This window comes from Bombina bombina, chromosome 7 (assembly GCF_027579735.1).
Source record: "Bombina bombina isolate aBomBom1 chromosome 7, aBomBom1.pri, whole genome shotgun sequence".
Classification (NCBI taxonomy): domain Eukaryota; kingdom Metazoa; phylum Chordata; class Amphibia; order Anura; family Bombinatoridae; genus Bombina; species Bombina bombina.
The window spans coordinates 444,266,578-444,284,367 of record NC_069505.1 but is presented as its reverse complement, the minus strand read 5'-3'; the positions used below and the strand labels follow the sequence as shown (position 1 = coordinate 444,284,367).

The window sequence follows — 17,790 nt, the reverse complement described above, 5'->3', positions numbered from 1 at the left end:
ACAATGAATTAAGCTTAAGCGGAAGGAATTCCATTCCATGGACATAAACAGACTGTCACCTCCTGTATAATTCATGGTCTCACAGTGTCTGTATCATTAGCCATAAACACCACCAACTGCTGAACCTGTTCCTTCGTTTAATATTAGACACCACATTTTATTCAAGATAATAGGAATAAGACCATAACCTTCACATGGTGTAGTATTCAGGATAAGACGACCACTCGCAAGCACCAGTGAGGCACTATATCCAGCTGACTGTTGCTTGTGCATAACCTTCACATGATGTAGTATTCAGGATAAGACGATCACTCACAAGCACCAGTGAGGCGCTATATCCAGCTGCTTGTGCATAACCTTCATATGGTGGAGGCACACAAACTTGTACCTACATTTTTTGTTTTTCTAAAGGCTGTAACTACAGCGTGAAGGTTATGCACAAGCAGCGGCCAGTTAGCTGGATATAGTGCCTCACTGGTGCTTGTGAGTGGTCGTCTTATCCTGAATACTACACCATGTGAAGGTTATGCACAAGCAGCGGTCAGTTAGCTGGATATAGCACCTCACTGGTGCTTGTGAGTGGTCGTCTTATCCTGAGTACTACACCATGTGAAGGTTATGCACAAGCAGCAGTCAGTTAGCTGGATATAGCGCCTCACTGGTGCTTGTGAGTGGTCGTCTTATCCTGAATACTACACCATGTGAAGGTTATGCACAAGCAGCGGTCAGTTAGCTGGATATAGCGCCTCACTGGTGCTTGTGAGTGGTTGTCTTATCCTGAATACTACAGAGTCTTTTATTCAGTGACTCTTGTTTATGTGGAGAGTCTAGTTTCTATATCATAGGACCGTCTTATTTTACTGCTTATGGTTTGTTTTCTCTCCGCCCAATAACTGCTTAATGAACCACAGCTAAACATTTCTCCAAACAAATTTTTATTCAAGGATATATATATCTCTGTAAGTCTTTTTTTTTTCTTTAATTTTTTCTTTTTCTTTCTGGGTCTCACAATTTTATTTGGAAAAGACAGATATTCATCCGCTTTATACATTCATGTCACGGATGTGAGAAAATTCCAGGTAACCAGCATTCACAATGGGGAAATGTAAAAAATAAAAATACAAGTTTGCCTAACCCAGATTTAATCAGAGATAGGAACCCAAATGGCTTAAACCCAGGAACACGACTTGAGTGAAGCGAAGTGCCATAGTAAGAACATGATATGCACCAATGAGTCTCTGGCAGGAAGGGAGGGATGATGGCTTCTCCCATGCATAAAGAGACCGCAATTTCCCCAGGGTTGGAGAAGCACTAACGAATGATCCAGCAGTAATATGGAAACAAACTTCTCTAAGTCATGGAAGAAATGGGGCCTTAGTCGTTACATACAGGCAAAGGGCAGGAAGCAGGAACTGTGGCACAAGTGAAAAGTGCAGCTTCAATTTGATGCATAGCTCTGATATATCTACTTAACCACAATTTCATATTTATCATTTTCTTACGAGTCAAAGTCCAGAGAAACCGCCCGAGGATTCACTAATTTGGCACCCTCAGAGGTTGCGCCTCCTTGCTTGGGAAAGTGCTGATAGAAATCCTCATGAGCTATAAGCAGGAGTCCCAGTGTAACTGCAGATCATGGCTGTCCAAGAAATCGGTTGAGAAGACACTGGGGGTAGCAGTGCTAAGAGGAGCCAGGTTCATAGCCGGAGGTCCTGACAGCTCAAGCCAGTCCATGCCATCTAGAGGTGGCTCGGAAATGTCCAGTCCTAGAGAGTCTCCCGCAGGAGAGAAGTGCAGATCAGAGGTGTCCATAGGAGAAGGGGGGTGATCCAAGATGGCCAGGCTACTGAGCATTTGGCTATGTAGGTCATCAATAAGCGGCATAGAACCTGAGCCATCCCCACGAAGCAGCTGTGTGCCAGTTGAGCTCTCTAGGAAATCTTCCAGACGCACTGGGGAAGTGGGATTGGGCGATGGTGGAGAGGGGATCTGAACCTGTGGCACAGCTGGCGCTGCGTTGTGAGGTGGAGAGGCCTGTTTATGACATGGCACCAGGAATTCCTTAAACTCCAAAGGGATATCTGACAGAAAAAGGAAAACAATTAGTTAACCTTTGTTAGATCCTGCACAGTGTCAGCCCAACACCACCCTGTATTGATTTTAACATTAACTTCTGGCACCCAACTCTCGTTAAAATACACAATAAGAAATACTAAGTCAGCTCACGTCAGCTTGATCATTAGAAGGTAGAGGGGAAAAAAACAACCTTGCCTAGTTTTATTTTTGGAATTTAAATACGAGAAGGGGAAGCTCTGTAAGCAAAATTATTATTATCTTTATGTATTTACTGACAGGATATAACACACACACACGAGACTCGTAATGACCGGATAATAGCATTATATAAATTATTATCTTTATGTATTTACTGATAGGATATAACACACACACGACTAGTAATGACCGGATAATATCATTATATAAATTATTATCTTTATGTATTTACTGACAGGATATAACACACACGACTAGTAATGACTGGATAATAGCATTATATAAATTATTATCTTTATGTATTTACTGACAGGATATAACACACACACACACGACTCGTAATGACCGGATAATAATATATAAATTATTATCTTTATGTATTTACTTACAGGATATAACACACACGACTAGTAATGACCGGATAATATCATTATATAAATTATTATCTATATGTATTTACTGACAGGATATAACACACACGACTAGAAATGACCAGATAATAGCATTATATAAATTATTATCTTTATGTATTTACTGACAGGATATAACACACACGACTAGTAATGACTGGATAATAGCATTATATAAATTATTATCTTTATGTATTTACTGACAGGATATAACACACACACACGACTTGTAATGACCGGATAATAATATATAAATTATTATCTTTATGTATTTACTTACAGGATATAACACACACGACTAGTAATGACCAGATAATAGCATTATATAAATTATTATCTTTATGTATTTACTGACAGGGTATAACACACACACGACTAGTAATGACCGGATAATAGCATTATATAAATTATTATTTTTATGTATTTACTGTCAGGATATAACACACACGACTAGTAATGACCGGATAATGTCATTATATAAGGGTAAGTTAGAACACAATAGAACAGAGAGATCAGTCTGTGAATCTGTCACTCCTATAATATCTCAAGGAAGGGATGACTTAAGAAATGTCACATTAGAAAGTATGAAGGAAAGCACAGCAAGTATCAGCAGAAAGCACATGAAAATTAAATGTTTGACAACAAATGCAAGAAGCATGACAGGTAAAACGTGGGAGCTGACGCTTTTAGTTGCAGAAGAGGACTATGATGTTATCAGTATAACTAAAACTTGGTGGGATGATTCACATGACTGGGCAGTTAACTTAGAGGGTTATAATTTATTTAGGAGAGACAGGAATAATAAAAGGGGTGGAGGAATCTGCATGTGTATTAAACCTCCAACAAGGGAAGATATTTATGATACAGGTGACAATGTAGAGACCCTGTGGGTTGAAATAAAGAGTGGGGGGAAAAAATCCTAAAATAATATTACTTGGAATATGCTACAAGCCCCCCAACATTAGTGACCTGGAGGAAACTCAACTGCAAATAGGTAAGGCTGCTAATAGCAGTGCTGTAATTAGGGGAGATTTTAACTACCCTGATATAAACCGGGCCAATGAAATTAGTAATTCAGCTAAGGGGGATAGATTTATAAATGTTCTCAGGGATAACTTCTTGTCACAATTAATAGAGGAGCCAACTAGGAGTAAAGCTATATTGGATTTAGTGCTATCAAACAATGCAGATATAATATCAAACATAGAAGTCAAAGAACATTTGGGTAACAGTGATCATAACATGGTCACATTTGAAATCTCTTCATAAGAAGTCCTAAAGGTTTAACCAAGACTTTTAATGTTAAGAAAGCAAAATTCAACGATTTAAGGAAATCATTAAATAACATAAATTGGGCCAAAGTATTATCTAATAAAAATACAGAGGATAAATGGATAACATTTAAAACTTTGTTAAATAAATATACATATCAACAAATACCATATGGTTATAAAAAAAAACAAAAAAAAACTAAGCCGTTATGGCTAAATAAAAATGTGTTGAGACATTAGGAAAAAATGTAGGGCATTTAAATTATTCAAAGAAAATAGTACAGACTCATCATACCATATTTATAAGGAATATAACAAAGCAGGCAAAAAGGCAATTAAATTAGCCAAAATTGAAAATGAAAAATTAATTGCAAGGGATTCTAAGTCTAAAAGGTTTGTTAAGTACATAAATAGCAAAAAATCTAAGAAGGATAATATAGTTACATTAAAATGTGTGGAGGGTAGCATGATTAACAGTGACAGGGAGAAGGCTGAGGTACTAAACCAGTTCTTTTCTTCAGTATACACAAGAGAGGAACCAATGGATGATACTTTGGAACAAACTAGAACATGCCAGCCCATACCATTAACTGGGTTATTTAAAAAGGATATAAAGAAAAAACTGGATAATATTAAGGTAAATAAAACTCCAGGCCCAGATGGAATACACCCAAGGGTGTTAAGGGGAACTTAGCACTGTTATAGACAAACCTCTACTCTTAATTTTTCAAGACTCATTCTCAGGCATGATACCCCAGGATTGGCGAAAAGCTGATGTGGTGTCACTCTTCAAAAACATAAATTATGCTTACCTGATAATTTCCTTTCCATCTGTATGAGGAGAGTCCACGCCTTCATTCCTTACTTGTGGGAAACATATACCCAAGCTCTAGAGGACACTGAATGAAAACAGGAGGGTAAAAGAGAGGCGGACCCTATTTTGAGGGCACCACAGCCCAAAAAGCTGCTTCAGCTGAAGCAAAAAAAACCCGTCAAATTTGTAAAACTTTGAAAAGGTATGGAAGGAGGACCAGGTAGCTGCCCTACAATCTAATCCATAGAGGCCTCATTCTCAAAAGATCCAAGAGGAAACCACAGCTCTAGTTGAATGAGCCTTCATTGTCTGAGGAGGCTTGTTTCCCGCCGACTCATAAGCTAAGCGAGCATGCACCTCAACCAGAAAAACAAATAAGCGGACAAGGCATCCTGTCCCTTACGCTTCCCAGAATAGACACAAACAAGGAAAAATCTAGCCTGGAGAAAGAACTTCAAGGCCTGAACCACATCCCAGTTATGAAATAACCGCTCCTTCGAAAAGAAGAATTAGAACACAATGAAGGAACCACAATCTCCTGATTGATGTTGCAATCAAACAACCATAGGAAGAAAACCTAACCCAGTATGAAGAACAGCCTTAGCCGCATGAAAAAACTAGGTAAGTCACAATGCAAGGCAGCCATCTCAGAACTGCGCGCCAAAGCTATAGTCGGTAGAAAAAAAACCTTCCAAGACAGAAAAACATAATTTATGTAAGAACTTACCTGATAAATTAATTTCTTTCATATTAGCAAGAGTCCATGAGCTAGTGACGTATGGGATATACATTCCTACCAGGAGGGGCAAAGTTTCCCAAACCTTAAAATGCCTATAAATACACCCCTCACCACACCCACAATTCAGTTTAACGAATAGCCAAGAAGTGGGGTGATAAAAAAGGAGCGAAAGCATCAAAAAAATAAGGAATTGGAATAATTGTGCTTTATACAAAAAATCATAATCACCACAAAAAAGGGTGGGCCTCATGGACTCTTGCTAATATGAAAGAAATGAATTTATCAGGTAAGTTCTTACATAAATTATGTTTTCTTTCATGTAATTAGCAAGAGTCCATGAGCTAGTGACGTATGGGATAATAAATACCCAAGATGTGGAACTTCCACGCAAGAGTCACTAGAGAGGGAGGGATAAAATAAAGACAGCCAATTCCGCTGAAAAATTAATCCACTACCCAAATCAAAAAAGTTTCAATTTTTATAATGAAAAAAACTGAAAATATAAGCAGAAGAATCAAACTGAAACAGCTGCCTGAAGTACCATTCTACCAAAACTGCTTCTAAAGAAGAGAAAACATCAAAATGGTAGAACATAGTAAAAGTATGCAAAGAAGACCAAGTCATTGCTTTGCAAATCTGATCAACAGAAGCTTCATTCTTAAAAAGCCCAGGAAGTAGGAACTTACCTAGTAGAATGAGCCATAATCCTCCGAGGCGGGAATCCACCCGACTCCAAATAAGCATGATGAATCAAAAGTTTAAGCAAGATGCCAAATAAATGGCAGAAGCCTTTTGACCTTCCTAACACCAGAAAAGATAACAAATAGACTAGAAGACTATCTGAAATCTGAATAGCTTCAACATAAGATTTCAAAACTCTTACCATATCCAAAGAATGTAAGAATCTTACCAAAGAAGTCTTAGTAAAAGACAATAATTCCTCCCTAATGTTGATAGAAATCACAACTTTAGGTAAAAATTGAAATGAGGATAGCAAAAACCACCTTATCCTGATGAAAAAAATCAGAAAAAGGAAACTCACAAGAAAGAACAGATAATTAAAAATTGTTCTAGCTGAAGAGATTTCTAAAAAGAACAATACTTTCCATGAAAGTAAATAATGTCTAGAAAAAACATATGCTCAAATAGAAGAGCCTGTAAAGCCTTTAGATCCAAATTAAAACTCCAAGGAGGAGAAATTGGCTTAATGACAGTTTTGATAAGAACCAAAGCCTGAACAAAATAATGAATAACAGGAAGGAACACTGCCTTACCCTGATGAAAAATCAGAAAATGAGATCCACAAGAAAGAGCAGAAAACTCAGAAACTCTTCTAGCAGAAGAGATAACCAAAAGGAACAATACTTTCCAAGAAAGTAATTTTAATGTCCAGAGAACGCAAAGGTTCAAACGGAGGAGCCTGTAAAGCCCTCAGTACCAAAATGAGACTCCAAGGAGGAGATATTGACTTAATGACAGGCTTGATACAAACCAAAGCCTGTACAAAACAATGAATATCAGAATAAATAGCAATCTTTCTGTGAAAAAGAACAGAAAGAGTAGAGATTTGTCCTTTCAAATAACTTGCAGACAAAACCAAACTGAAAAATTTTAAAATTCTAGGAATTCTAAAAGAATGCCAAAAGAATTTATGAGAAAAACACCAAGAAATGAAAGTCTTCCAAACTCGATAATAAATCTTTCTAGAGACAGATTTACAAACCTGTAACATAGTATTAATCACTGAGTCAGAGAAACCTCTATGACTAAGAATCAAACGTTCAATCTCCATATCTTCAAATTAAATGATTTGAGATCCTGATGGAAAAATGGGCCTTGAGATAAAAGGTCTGGTCTTAACGGAAATGTCCAAGGTTGGCAACTGGCCATCCGAATGAGATCCGCATACCAAAACCTGTGAGGCCATGCTGGAACCACCAGCAGTATAAATGAACGCTCCATTAGAATTTTTGAAGAACTAGAGGTGGAAGATATAGACAGAATGATAATTCCAAGGAAGTGTCAAAGCATACGCTACTTCCGCCTGAGGATCCCCGGACCTGAAATAGGCCCCTGGGAAATTCCTTGTTAAGACGAGAGGCCAACAGATCTATTTCTGGAAGCCCTCACATCTGAAAAATTGAAAAACATATCTGGGTAAAGACCATTCTCCCGGATGTAAAGCTTGATTAACAGAGATAATCCGCTTCCCAAATGTCTATACCTGGGAAAAGGACTCCAGAATTTAGATAGGAGCTGGATTTAGCCCAAGCAAATATCCGAGATACTTTGTCACAGTCTAAAGACTGATAGTCACACCCTGATGATTGACATACACCACAGATGTGATAATGTCTGAAAAAACAATAAACGTCTCTTCTTCAAAAGAAACCAACTGAAGAACTCAGGGAATGCACAGAGTTCCAAAATATCAAATGGTAATCTCGCCTCCTGAGATTTCCAAACCCCTTGTGCTGACAGAGAACCTCAGACAGCCTCCCAACCTAAAAGACTCGCATCTATAGAGATCATGGTCCAGGTTGAAAGAATCTAAGAGACCTGTAGAACTAAATGATGGTGATCTTAACCACCGAATCAAAGATAGATAAACATAGAATTCGAAGATTTAAAAAGTAAAATCCTAGAATCCCTGCACCATTATGCAGCATAAAAAACTGGAAAGGTTTTCTATGAAAATGAGCAAAGGAAAAAGAATCCAATGCTGCAGCCATAAGACCTAAATTTCCATGCATATATAGCAACTGAAGGAAATAATAGAGACTGAAGGTACCGACAGACGGAACCCAATAAGAAAAAAATCACTTATCTGTTAGAGACAAAGACAGTGACACAATCTATCTGGAAACCTAAAAAAGGTGACCCTTGTGTGAGGAATCAAGAGCTTTTGATAAAAAGATCCTCTAACCATGTCTTGAAAAACAAAATTGAATCATATGAGATTCCGTAGTCTCAGAAATTAAAAATAATCTGAATGAAAACAGAAATGAAGAAATGCATCTATTGTATCTAATGAAAACAAATAATGCTATCACTGACCAGAAAAAGTCAGAATAGACCATATAAATACCAATCTAAAAGATGGTACATTTATATAATAAAAAGATTTTCTATCTTTGGAACAATGAATAGTTTGAATAAAACCCCAAAACCCAGATCCTAAAAATGGAACTGGATTAAATACCCCAGAAGATTCCAGATCTTGAGCAGCACTTGATCCTCAACAGGTTATCAACCGCACTTCAACATTACCCAAAATATATGGGACTGAAACACCTTAAGGAAAGTGTTAGCCTTACTGGAATAGCTGGAATATAATAGAGAGAAAAAAACTTCTCACAGACTGTTTTACTTCAAATTTTATTTTGTACCCAAAATCTAAGAATTTTGGACCGAATAGAACCAAAAAAATTCTAAATAAAAACATGTTACTTGGGTAAGAATTTAGAATTTTGTTCTTTAGTAAGAACAACCAAACTAAAATAAGCTTAAAGTTTTAGTCTAAGAACTTAATCTTGAAGCCCAGAGTAACAGTTAAGAATTGAATCCAATATGAATCAAATAATTGATTATCTTGGAAAAAAAGAAATAAGGATTTTTTAGAAATCACAAAATTTCTTCTAGCTAAAAACAGCTAAAGACATAGATTAAACCTCATTTGTGAAAATATTCAATAAAAATGAAGAAACAAATAAAATTATTAGCATGTTAATCCAGTTAAGGGACCAGAACACACCGGACTTGCATAAACAAAAATGCAAGACAAATGCAACAGCACCCAGTCTGAACCTCAAATGAGCAGTAGACTTTGTCCCATAACAATGCTAAATAATACATAATCTGATACTTGATCTTTAAAGTAAACAGAAAAAATGGAGCAAAAGCAACATCATCCAAATAAATTACAGGTCCAAGAAAAGTACCTGAAAATAATTTTTTTTCCTTAAATAGGATACAACCATTTAAAAAGAAAATAAATAATATTTTGCTATAAAAGCAATAGCATAATTAAGCAGGAGTAGAGATAGCCCCATTAAATTGGAGAACCCTCAAAATTGAATTTAACTGCCGGCAAAGAATATAATTTAAAACCTTTGAAGAAAATTGTCAGCCTATTCCATTCCCTAGTATGAAGGAATGGAAAAAACCTCTGAAGACACAGAAGATAAAATAAGCAGAAATAAAATGTTAGCTAGTTTTGAAAAAGAACTAGTTACCTCAATATCCAAAATAACCAACACCTTTTCAACAAAAAACAAATGTACTCTAATAAAAAATAAAAAAGTAGATTTGTTAGTGTCAATATCTGATGAAGAAAAGTTCTGAAAGAGAAAAAACATCATCAGAGAAGGATAATTCAGTATGTTGTTGGTCATTTGAAACTTCATAAAAAAGAAGTTTGAAAAAGACCTAAAAATTTTTTAATAGAAGGCACAAGTCAGACAAAGCCTTAACCTAGAATCAGAAAAATATTCTTATAAATTTTCTAAGTATATCTTGTACATAAGAAGTAAAAAGAAAAGCAATACATAAAGCATAAATACTAAGGGATTCTGCATGTAAAAGTTTATCATGATAACTTATTACAAATCATAGCTAAAGATAAAGATTCATAACATTTAAAATAAATGAACTTAGCTTTGGTAGGACTTCTTAGTCAACAGGAATCCCTCAGTATGTTCTGATCCAGGAATAATTTATGGAAAATCTTGCAATATGTAATAGAAAAAAACAACATATAAAGCAAAATTATCAAATTCCTTAAATGACAGTTTCAGGAATGGGGAAAAATGCAAAACAAACAAGCCTCTAGCAACCAGAAGCAACAAAAAAGTGAGACTTAAATAATGTGAAAAAAAGTGGCGCCAAGTATGACGCCCACATTTTTTGGCGCCAAGTAAAACGCCCACATTTTTTGGCGCCAAGTATGACGCCCACACTTTTTGGCGCAAAAAAAGTCTGTAACACACATGCGTAAAAAATGACGCAATCACGTGTAAACTTCCGGCGTCAACTATGGCGCCGGAAATGACAAAATTTTGCGCCAAAAAAGTTCGCGCCAAGAATGAAGCAATAAATTGAAGCATTTTCTGCCCCCGCGAGCCTAACAGCCCGCAAGGAAAAAAGTCAATTAGAAAATTTCTTTAAGGTAAGAAAAAATATTTTATACATATGCATTTTCCCAAATAATGAAACTGACAGACTGAAAGAAGGAATACTGAATATCCTGAATCATGGCAAATATAAGTTTAAAGACATATATTTAGAACTTTACGTATAAAGTGCCCAACCATAGCTTAGAGTGTCACAAAAAATAAGACTTACTTACCCCAGGACACTCATCTACATATAGCAGATAGCCAAACCAGTACTGAAACGAGAATCAGTAGAGGTAATGGTATATAAGAGTATATCGTCGATCTGAAAAGGGAGGCAAGAGATGAATCTCTACGACCGATAACAGAGAACCTATGAAATAGATCCCGTAGAAGGAGACCATTGAATTCAAATAGGCAATACTCTCTTCACATCCCTCTGACATTCACTGCACTCTGAGAGGAAAACCGGGCTCCAGCCTGCTGTGAATCGCATATCAACGTAGAATCTAGCACAAACTTACTTCACCACCTCCACGGGAGGCAAAGTTTGTAAAACTGAATTGTGGGTGTGGTGAGGGGTGTATTTATAGGCATTTTAAGGTTTGGGAAACTTTGCCCCTCCTGATAGGAATGTATATCCCATACGTCACTAGCTCATGGACTCTTGCTAATTACATGAAAGAAATCTTAATGTCAACAACATGCATAGGCTCAAACGGAGCATTCTGCAAAACTTAGAACAAGATGTAAACTCCCAAGAGGAGCACTAGATCTAAACACAAGCCGGATCTAGCCAAAGCCTGAACAAAAAACTTGACATCTAAAAGCTCTGTGAGCCCCTTGAGCAGTAAAACCGCTAGGGCCGAAATCAGTCCCCTAAGGGAGCTACAGAAAAAGCCCTTCTCCAGGGCATCCTGGAGAAAGGAAGGATCCTGAAAAACCTGGCCTTATGCCAGGGGAATCCCCGCTCTTCATGCAAGAAAAGGTAGATCATGCATTATGAAGAGAACATAGCCACAGCTGGGTTTGAACTCTTGACTTCCAGCTTCCAAAGCAGCAAAGTTCACCAATAAGCCATCGTAGGACACCCCTACCAGAAAAAGTAGGACCTGCACCCCTTTTGATAGATGCAACAATACACCGGCTTATGAACTAAAACGAGAGTATCAACATTTTACAGAAAAAACCTCTCATGGCTAAGACTAAACGTTTAATTCCATGCAGTCAGCCTCAGAGAATCCAGATTGTGAGGAACACAAGGACCCTGCTTCAGCAAATCCCTGTAACAAGGTCTATGGAGATATAAACGGAGCAAATGGTCTCACAGACACCTGCTCCTGTCCACAACAAAGCTTGAAATGGCCGAAGCAAAGAAGGTTAAAAAGAAACCTCTAAAGGATGCTGGATGAAAAGGCCGGAGCCTTGAAATCTTGATTGTCTTCCCCATCAGATACAAACGTTCGAGCAGATAAAGATAGTAGGGGACATCCGATCCTGAGAAGTATGCTCATAGAGAGGGTCGCTGGCGATGAGTCGAATTGGACCTCCGCCCACCCTTAAACACGAGACCCCCCCCGTCTAGAAGGAGGAACTCTCCTCCAAAAGAAGATCTCCCCACTGAGAGGTCCTATCTGGTATGAACCCAGAAGACTAAATACTCCAAGTAGAAAGCTCGCTGAGGAACCAAAGGAATAATTGGAAGAAAACTCCCAACCCACGGACCTCCCTAGAAGACTCTCTCCCCACGGACAAGTAAGCGACAAAGTCAAAACCGCCCCAGAAGAGCTTAAGAGAAACAATTCTCAGACCAGGGAGATCTGAACGGAACACTGGGATTGATTTCCCCAACCGGTATACCATGTAAATCTGTTAAGACAGATACACCAACTCCATGCCGAAGTCTCGACCTCGGCTGTGTAGATCACTCTCCACCCCCACGTCAACAAGAACCAGAAGGGGGGCAGGAGGGCATAACCCGAAGGGAAAATTTCGTAAGATCTCAGGATAAGACAAAAACAGCCTCCAAGATTCACCCTGGTGTCTACACCAGCAACTCCGGTCTAGATCGAACTCCGAGGATCAAAAAGACACGAGAAAAAACCAAAAGGTCTATTAGCATTTGAAGGTAAGAAACCCATAAAAGCCGAAACCCGGGACTACTGTAAAATCTGTAAGCAGGATACTGCCACCTTAACCCCCAGATTCCAAGAAGGAAACCTAGGATCAGAACAAGGTTTACTCTAACATACGGTTTCTAAGAACCAGATTTACTCAAACAGGATAAACCAGGAAAGACATCATCCTTCCTAACCAAAGAAAGGGAGAACCTTACATGTTCCAACGAAAAGAAGAACTAATAAGCGCTGCTTAAAAATCCTAAAACCCAATTAGGACGGGAAGACCATCCCCCTATTAGAGCATGTACCAACAGAGGAGGAAAATATTCCCACAGTGTGATTGATACCAGGACAATTGCTCCAAAGATCACTTGACAAACCTTCCTTTCTCTTTGAAGACAACTGCCCAGAAAGAAGACTAGTTCCAACCTCTAGGATCCCCTAGATCCATATGATCCAGTATCAAGCACCCACCACAGATAATACCTAAATACGACCAGCCTGTTAACTAGGATAGATGGGCCTGCTGTACCTGGACCGGAAATCTAGAAAAGAAGGGGCAAACCCAACTAGTATCCACAACAGGTCCTGCCTGTTATCTAGGATACAACTTATGCGCCGGAACAATCCAAGGCGAAAACGAAACTCTTAAGTTCCAGCAAAGCTAGAACAACTGAATAATCAAATTAAAGAAATTAAGCTCCAAGGCTTAAAATTTTTTTTACTCGAAATCGGGGGAACTATCACCCCGAACAGAAATCTCTCCTTGTCACTCTTTGCCGTCTCATTTTTCCATTCGTATGATAACTCCAAATTAAACAAGTACTTGTTTGTAAAAAGTTTTGATGAACCAGACACCTCAGCCAATCTGGCTGAGGTGCCTGGTCCATCAAAACTTTCTACAAACAAGTACTTGACTAATTTGGAGAAACCAATCACAGAGCTGCTTTTGCGTCACACGACAAACACGGGACTTGCAACGGAATTCCCTACTCACGCCGCAAGGGAGGCCAGACACTGGAACCGGGGGGCAACACGAGCCGTAGAGAGCGGTGAGAAGAGCCTCTCTAGGAGCTAGGCGGTGAGTTAGCTTGATCATAGACCCGTAAACTAAAATTATCACAGCAGTCACTACATCGCCATTTGTCTCACAAGAATACTGCATACTGCTAACAGCTGGTTATACAGCCAGTTAAACAGATCACTGTCAAAAGCATACTTTGTCCTATCAGCCAACAGTTCGCCAACAGATCATTGTCAAAAACATACTTTGTGCTATCAGCCAACAGTTTGCCAACAGATCACTGTCAAAAACATACTTTGTGGCCATAACAACATTCATCAGGAGACTGTTATTAAGATTTTATATCTGTACTAAGACTGCCATTAATATTGCAATACTTAGAGACTAACAAACATACTAAAGCATTTGATATAGTGTCTCTCAAGTTATAAATATAACCAATTAAGGAATAACAGACTCTTTGCTCTATATTTTAAGGTGGTATTAAAAGGACTTTCAAGAGATTGTATAAGGGAGACGTCTCTGAAGCATTTGAGGTATCTTGTAGGTTTTAGAATATGTGTAATAATTGTTATTAAATTTGTAGAACACTAAGTTTGGTTTTGCATTTTTATACTCTAAGTAATTATTGGTGTATTTTGGCATAGTTTCAGTATTATGTAAAGGAAAGCAAAGGACACAAGTCATATAAAAGGAAATTTATGCTTACCTGATAAATTGATTTCTTTTACGATATGCTGAGTCCACGGGTTTCATCCTTACTTGTGGGATATTATCCTCCTGCTAGCAGCAAGTGGCAAAGAGCACCACAGCAGAGCTGTTACATAGCTCCTCCCCTAACTCCTCCCCCCAGTCATTCGACCGAAGGTATAGGAAGAGAAAGGAAAAGCTAAAAGGTGCAGAGGTGACTGCAGTTTTGAAAACAAATAAAATAAATCCTGTCTTAAAATGACAGGGTGGGCCGTGGACTCGGCATATCGTAAAATAACATAATTTATGTAAGAACTTACCTGATAAATTCATTTCTTTCATATTAGCAAGAGTCCATGAGCTAGTGACGTATGGGATATACATTCCTACCAGGAGGGGCAAAGTTTCCCAAACCTCAAAATGCCTATAAATACACCCCTCACCACACCCACAAATCAGTTTAACGCATAGCCAAGAAGTGGGGTGATAAGAAAAAAGTGCGAAAGCATAAAAAAATAAGGAATTGGAATAATTGTGCTTTATACAAAAAAATCATAACCACCACAAAAAAGGGTGGGCCTCATGGACTCTTGCTAATATGAAAGAAATGAATTTATCAGGTAAGTTCTTACATAAATTATGTTTTCTTTCATGTAATTAGCAAGTGACGTATGGGATAATGAATACCCAAGATGTGGATCTTCCACGCAAGAGTCACTAGAGAGGGAGGGATAAAATAAAGACAGCCAATTCCGCTGAAAATAATCCACACCCAAAACAAAGTTTAAATCTTATAATGAAAAAAACTGAAATTATAAGCAGAAGAATCAAACTGAAACAGCTGCCTGAAGTACTTTTCTACCAAAAACTGCTTCAGAAGAAGAAAACACATCAAAATGGTAGAATTTAGTAAAAGTATGCAAAGAAGACCAAGTTGCTGCTTTGCAAATCTGATCAACCGAAGCTTCATTCCTAAACGCCCAGGAAGTAGAAACTGACCTAGTAGAATGAGCTGTAATCCTTTGAGGCGGAGTTTTACCCGACTCGACATAAGCATGATGAATCAAAGACTTTAACCAAGACGCCAAAGAAATGGCAGAGGCCTTCTGACCTTTCCTAGAACCGGAAAAGATAACAAATAGACTAGAAGTCTTTCGGAAATTTTTAGTAGCTTCAACATAATATTTCAAAGCTCTAACTACATCCAAAGAATGCAACAATCTTTCCTTAGAATTCTTAGGATTAGGACACAATGAAGGAACCACAATTTCTCTACTAATGTTGTTAGAATTCACAACCTTAGGTAAAAATTTAAAAGAAGTTCGCAACACCGCCTTATCCTGATGAAAAATCAGAAAAGGAGACTCACAAGAAAGAGCAGATAATTCAGAAACTCTTCTAGCAGAAGAGATGGCCAAAAGAAACCAAAAAACTTTCCAAGAAAGTAATTTAATGTCCAGCGAATGCATAGGTTCAAACGGAGGAGCTTGAAGAGCCCCCAGAACCAAATTCAAACTCCAAGGAGGAGAAATTGACTTAATAACAGGTTTTATACGAACCAAAGCTTGTACAAAACAATGAATATCAGGAAGACTAGCAATCTTTCTGTGGAAAAGAACAGAAAGAGCAGAGATTTGTCCTTTCAAGGAACTTGCAGACAAACCTTTATCCAAACCATCCTGAAGAAACTGTAAAATTCTAGGAATTCTAAAAGAATGCCAAGAAAAATGATGAGAAAAACACCAAGAAATGTAAATCTTCCAGACTCGATAATATGTCTTCCTAGATACAGATTTACGAGCCTGTAACATAGTATTAATCACAGAGTCAGAGAAACCTCTATGACTGAGAATCAAGCGTTCAATCTCCATACCTTCAAATTTAAGGATTTGAGATCCTGATGGAAAAAAGGACCTTGCGATAGAAGGTCTGGTCTTAATGGAAGAGTCCACGGTTGGCAAGTGGCCATCCGGACAAGATCTGCATACCAAAACCTGTGAGGCCATGCTGGAGCCACCAGCAGAACAAACGAGCACTCCTTTAGAATCTTGGAAATCACTCTTGGAAGAAGAACTAGAGGCGGAAAGATATAGGCAGGATGATACTTCCAAGGAAGTGACAATGCATCCACTGCCTCCGCCTGAGGATCCCTGGATCTGGACAGATACCTGGGAAGTTTCTTGTTTAGATGAGAAGCCATCAGATCTATTTCTGGAAGTCCCCACATTTGAACAATCTGAAGAAATACCTCTGGGTGAAGAGACCATTCGCCCGGATGTAACGTTTGGCGACTGAGATAATCTGCTTCCCAATTGTCTATACCTGGGATATGAACCGCAGAAATTAGACAGGAGCTGGATTCAGCCCATACCAGTATTCAAGATACTTCTTTCATAGCCAGAGGACTGTGAGTCCCTCCTTGATGATTGACATATGCCACGGTTGTGACATTGTCCGTCTGAAAACAAATGAACGACTCTCTCTTTAGAAGAGGCCATGACTGAAGAGCTCTGAAAATTGCACGGAGTTCCAAAATGTTGATTGGTAATCTCACCTCCTGAGATTCCCAAACCCCTTGTGCTGTCAGAGACCCCCAAACAGCTCCCCAACCTGTCAGACTTGCATCTGTTGAAATCACCGTCCAGGTCGGAAGAACAAAAGAAGCCCCCTGAACTAAACGATGGTGGTCTGTCCACCACGTCAGAGAGTGTCGTACAATCGGTTTTAAAGATATTAATTGAGATATCTTTGTATAATCCCTGCACCACTGGTTCAGCATACAGAGCTGAAGAGGTCGCATGTGAAAATGAGCAAAGGGGATCGCGTCCGATGCAGCAGTCATAAGACCTAGAATTTCCATGCATAAGGCTACCGAAGGGAATGATTGAGACTGAAGGTTTCGACAAGCTGAAACCAATTTTAGACGTCTCTTGTCTGTCAGAGACAGAGTCATGGACACTGAATCTATCTGGAAACCTAAAAAGGTTACTCTTGTCTGAGGAATCAATGAACTTTTTGTTAAATTGATGCTCCAACCATGTTCTCGAAGAAACAATACAAGTTGATTCGTATGAGATTCTGCTAAATGTGAAGACTGAGCAAGTACCAAGATATCGTCCAAATAAGGAAATACCACAATACCCTGTTCTCTGATTACAGACAGAAGGGCACCGAGAACCTTTGTAAAAATCCTTGGAGCTGTTGCTAGGCCAAACGGCAGAGCCACAAACTGGTAATGCTTGTCTAGGAAAGAGAATCTCAGAAACTGATAGTGATCTGGATGAATCGGAATATGCAGATATGCATCCTGTAAATCTATTGTGGACATGTTTCT

At 38.5% G+C, this 17,790-nt stretch overlaps 1 protein-coding gene across 1 annotated transcript in view; it reads right to left on the bottom strand.

Moving 5' to 3' along the window:
- Window positions 1-918: 918 nt before the first annotated feature.
- MRTFA (myocardin related transcription factor A) overlaps window positions 919-17,790 on the bottom strand; it is a 269,522-nt gene continuing 252,650 nt past the window's right edge. Inside the window, exon 16 of the mRNA XM_053721388.1 lies at window positions 919-2,081. Coding sequence (XP_053577363.1) covers window positions 1,603-2,081 — 479 coding nt within the window. The 3' untranslated portion in view covers window positions 919-1,602. The remainder of the gene's footprint in view (window positions 2,082-17,790) is intronic.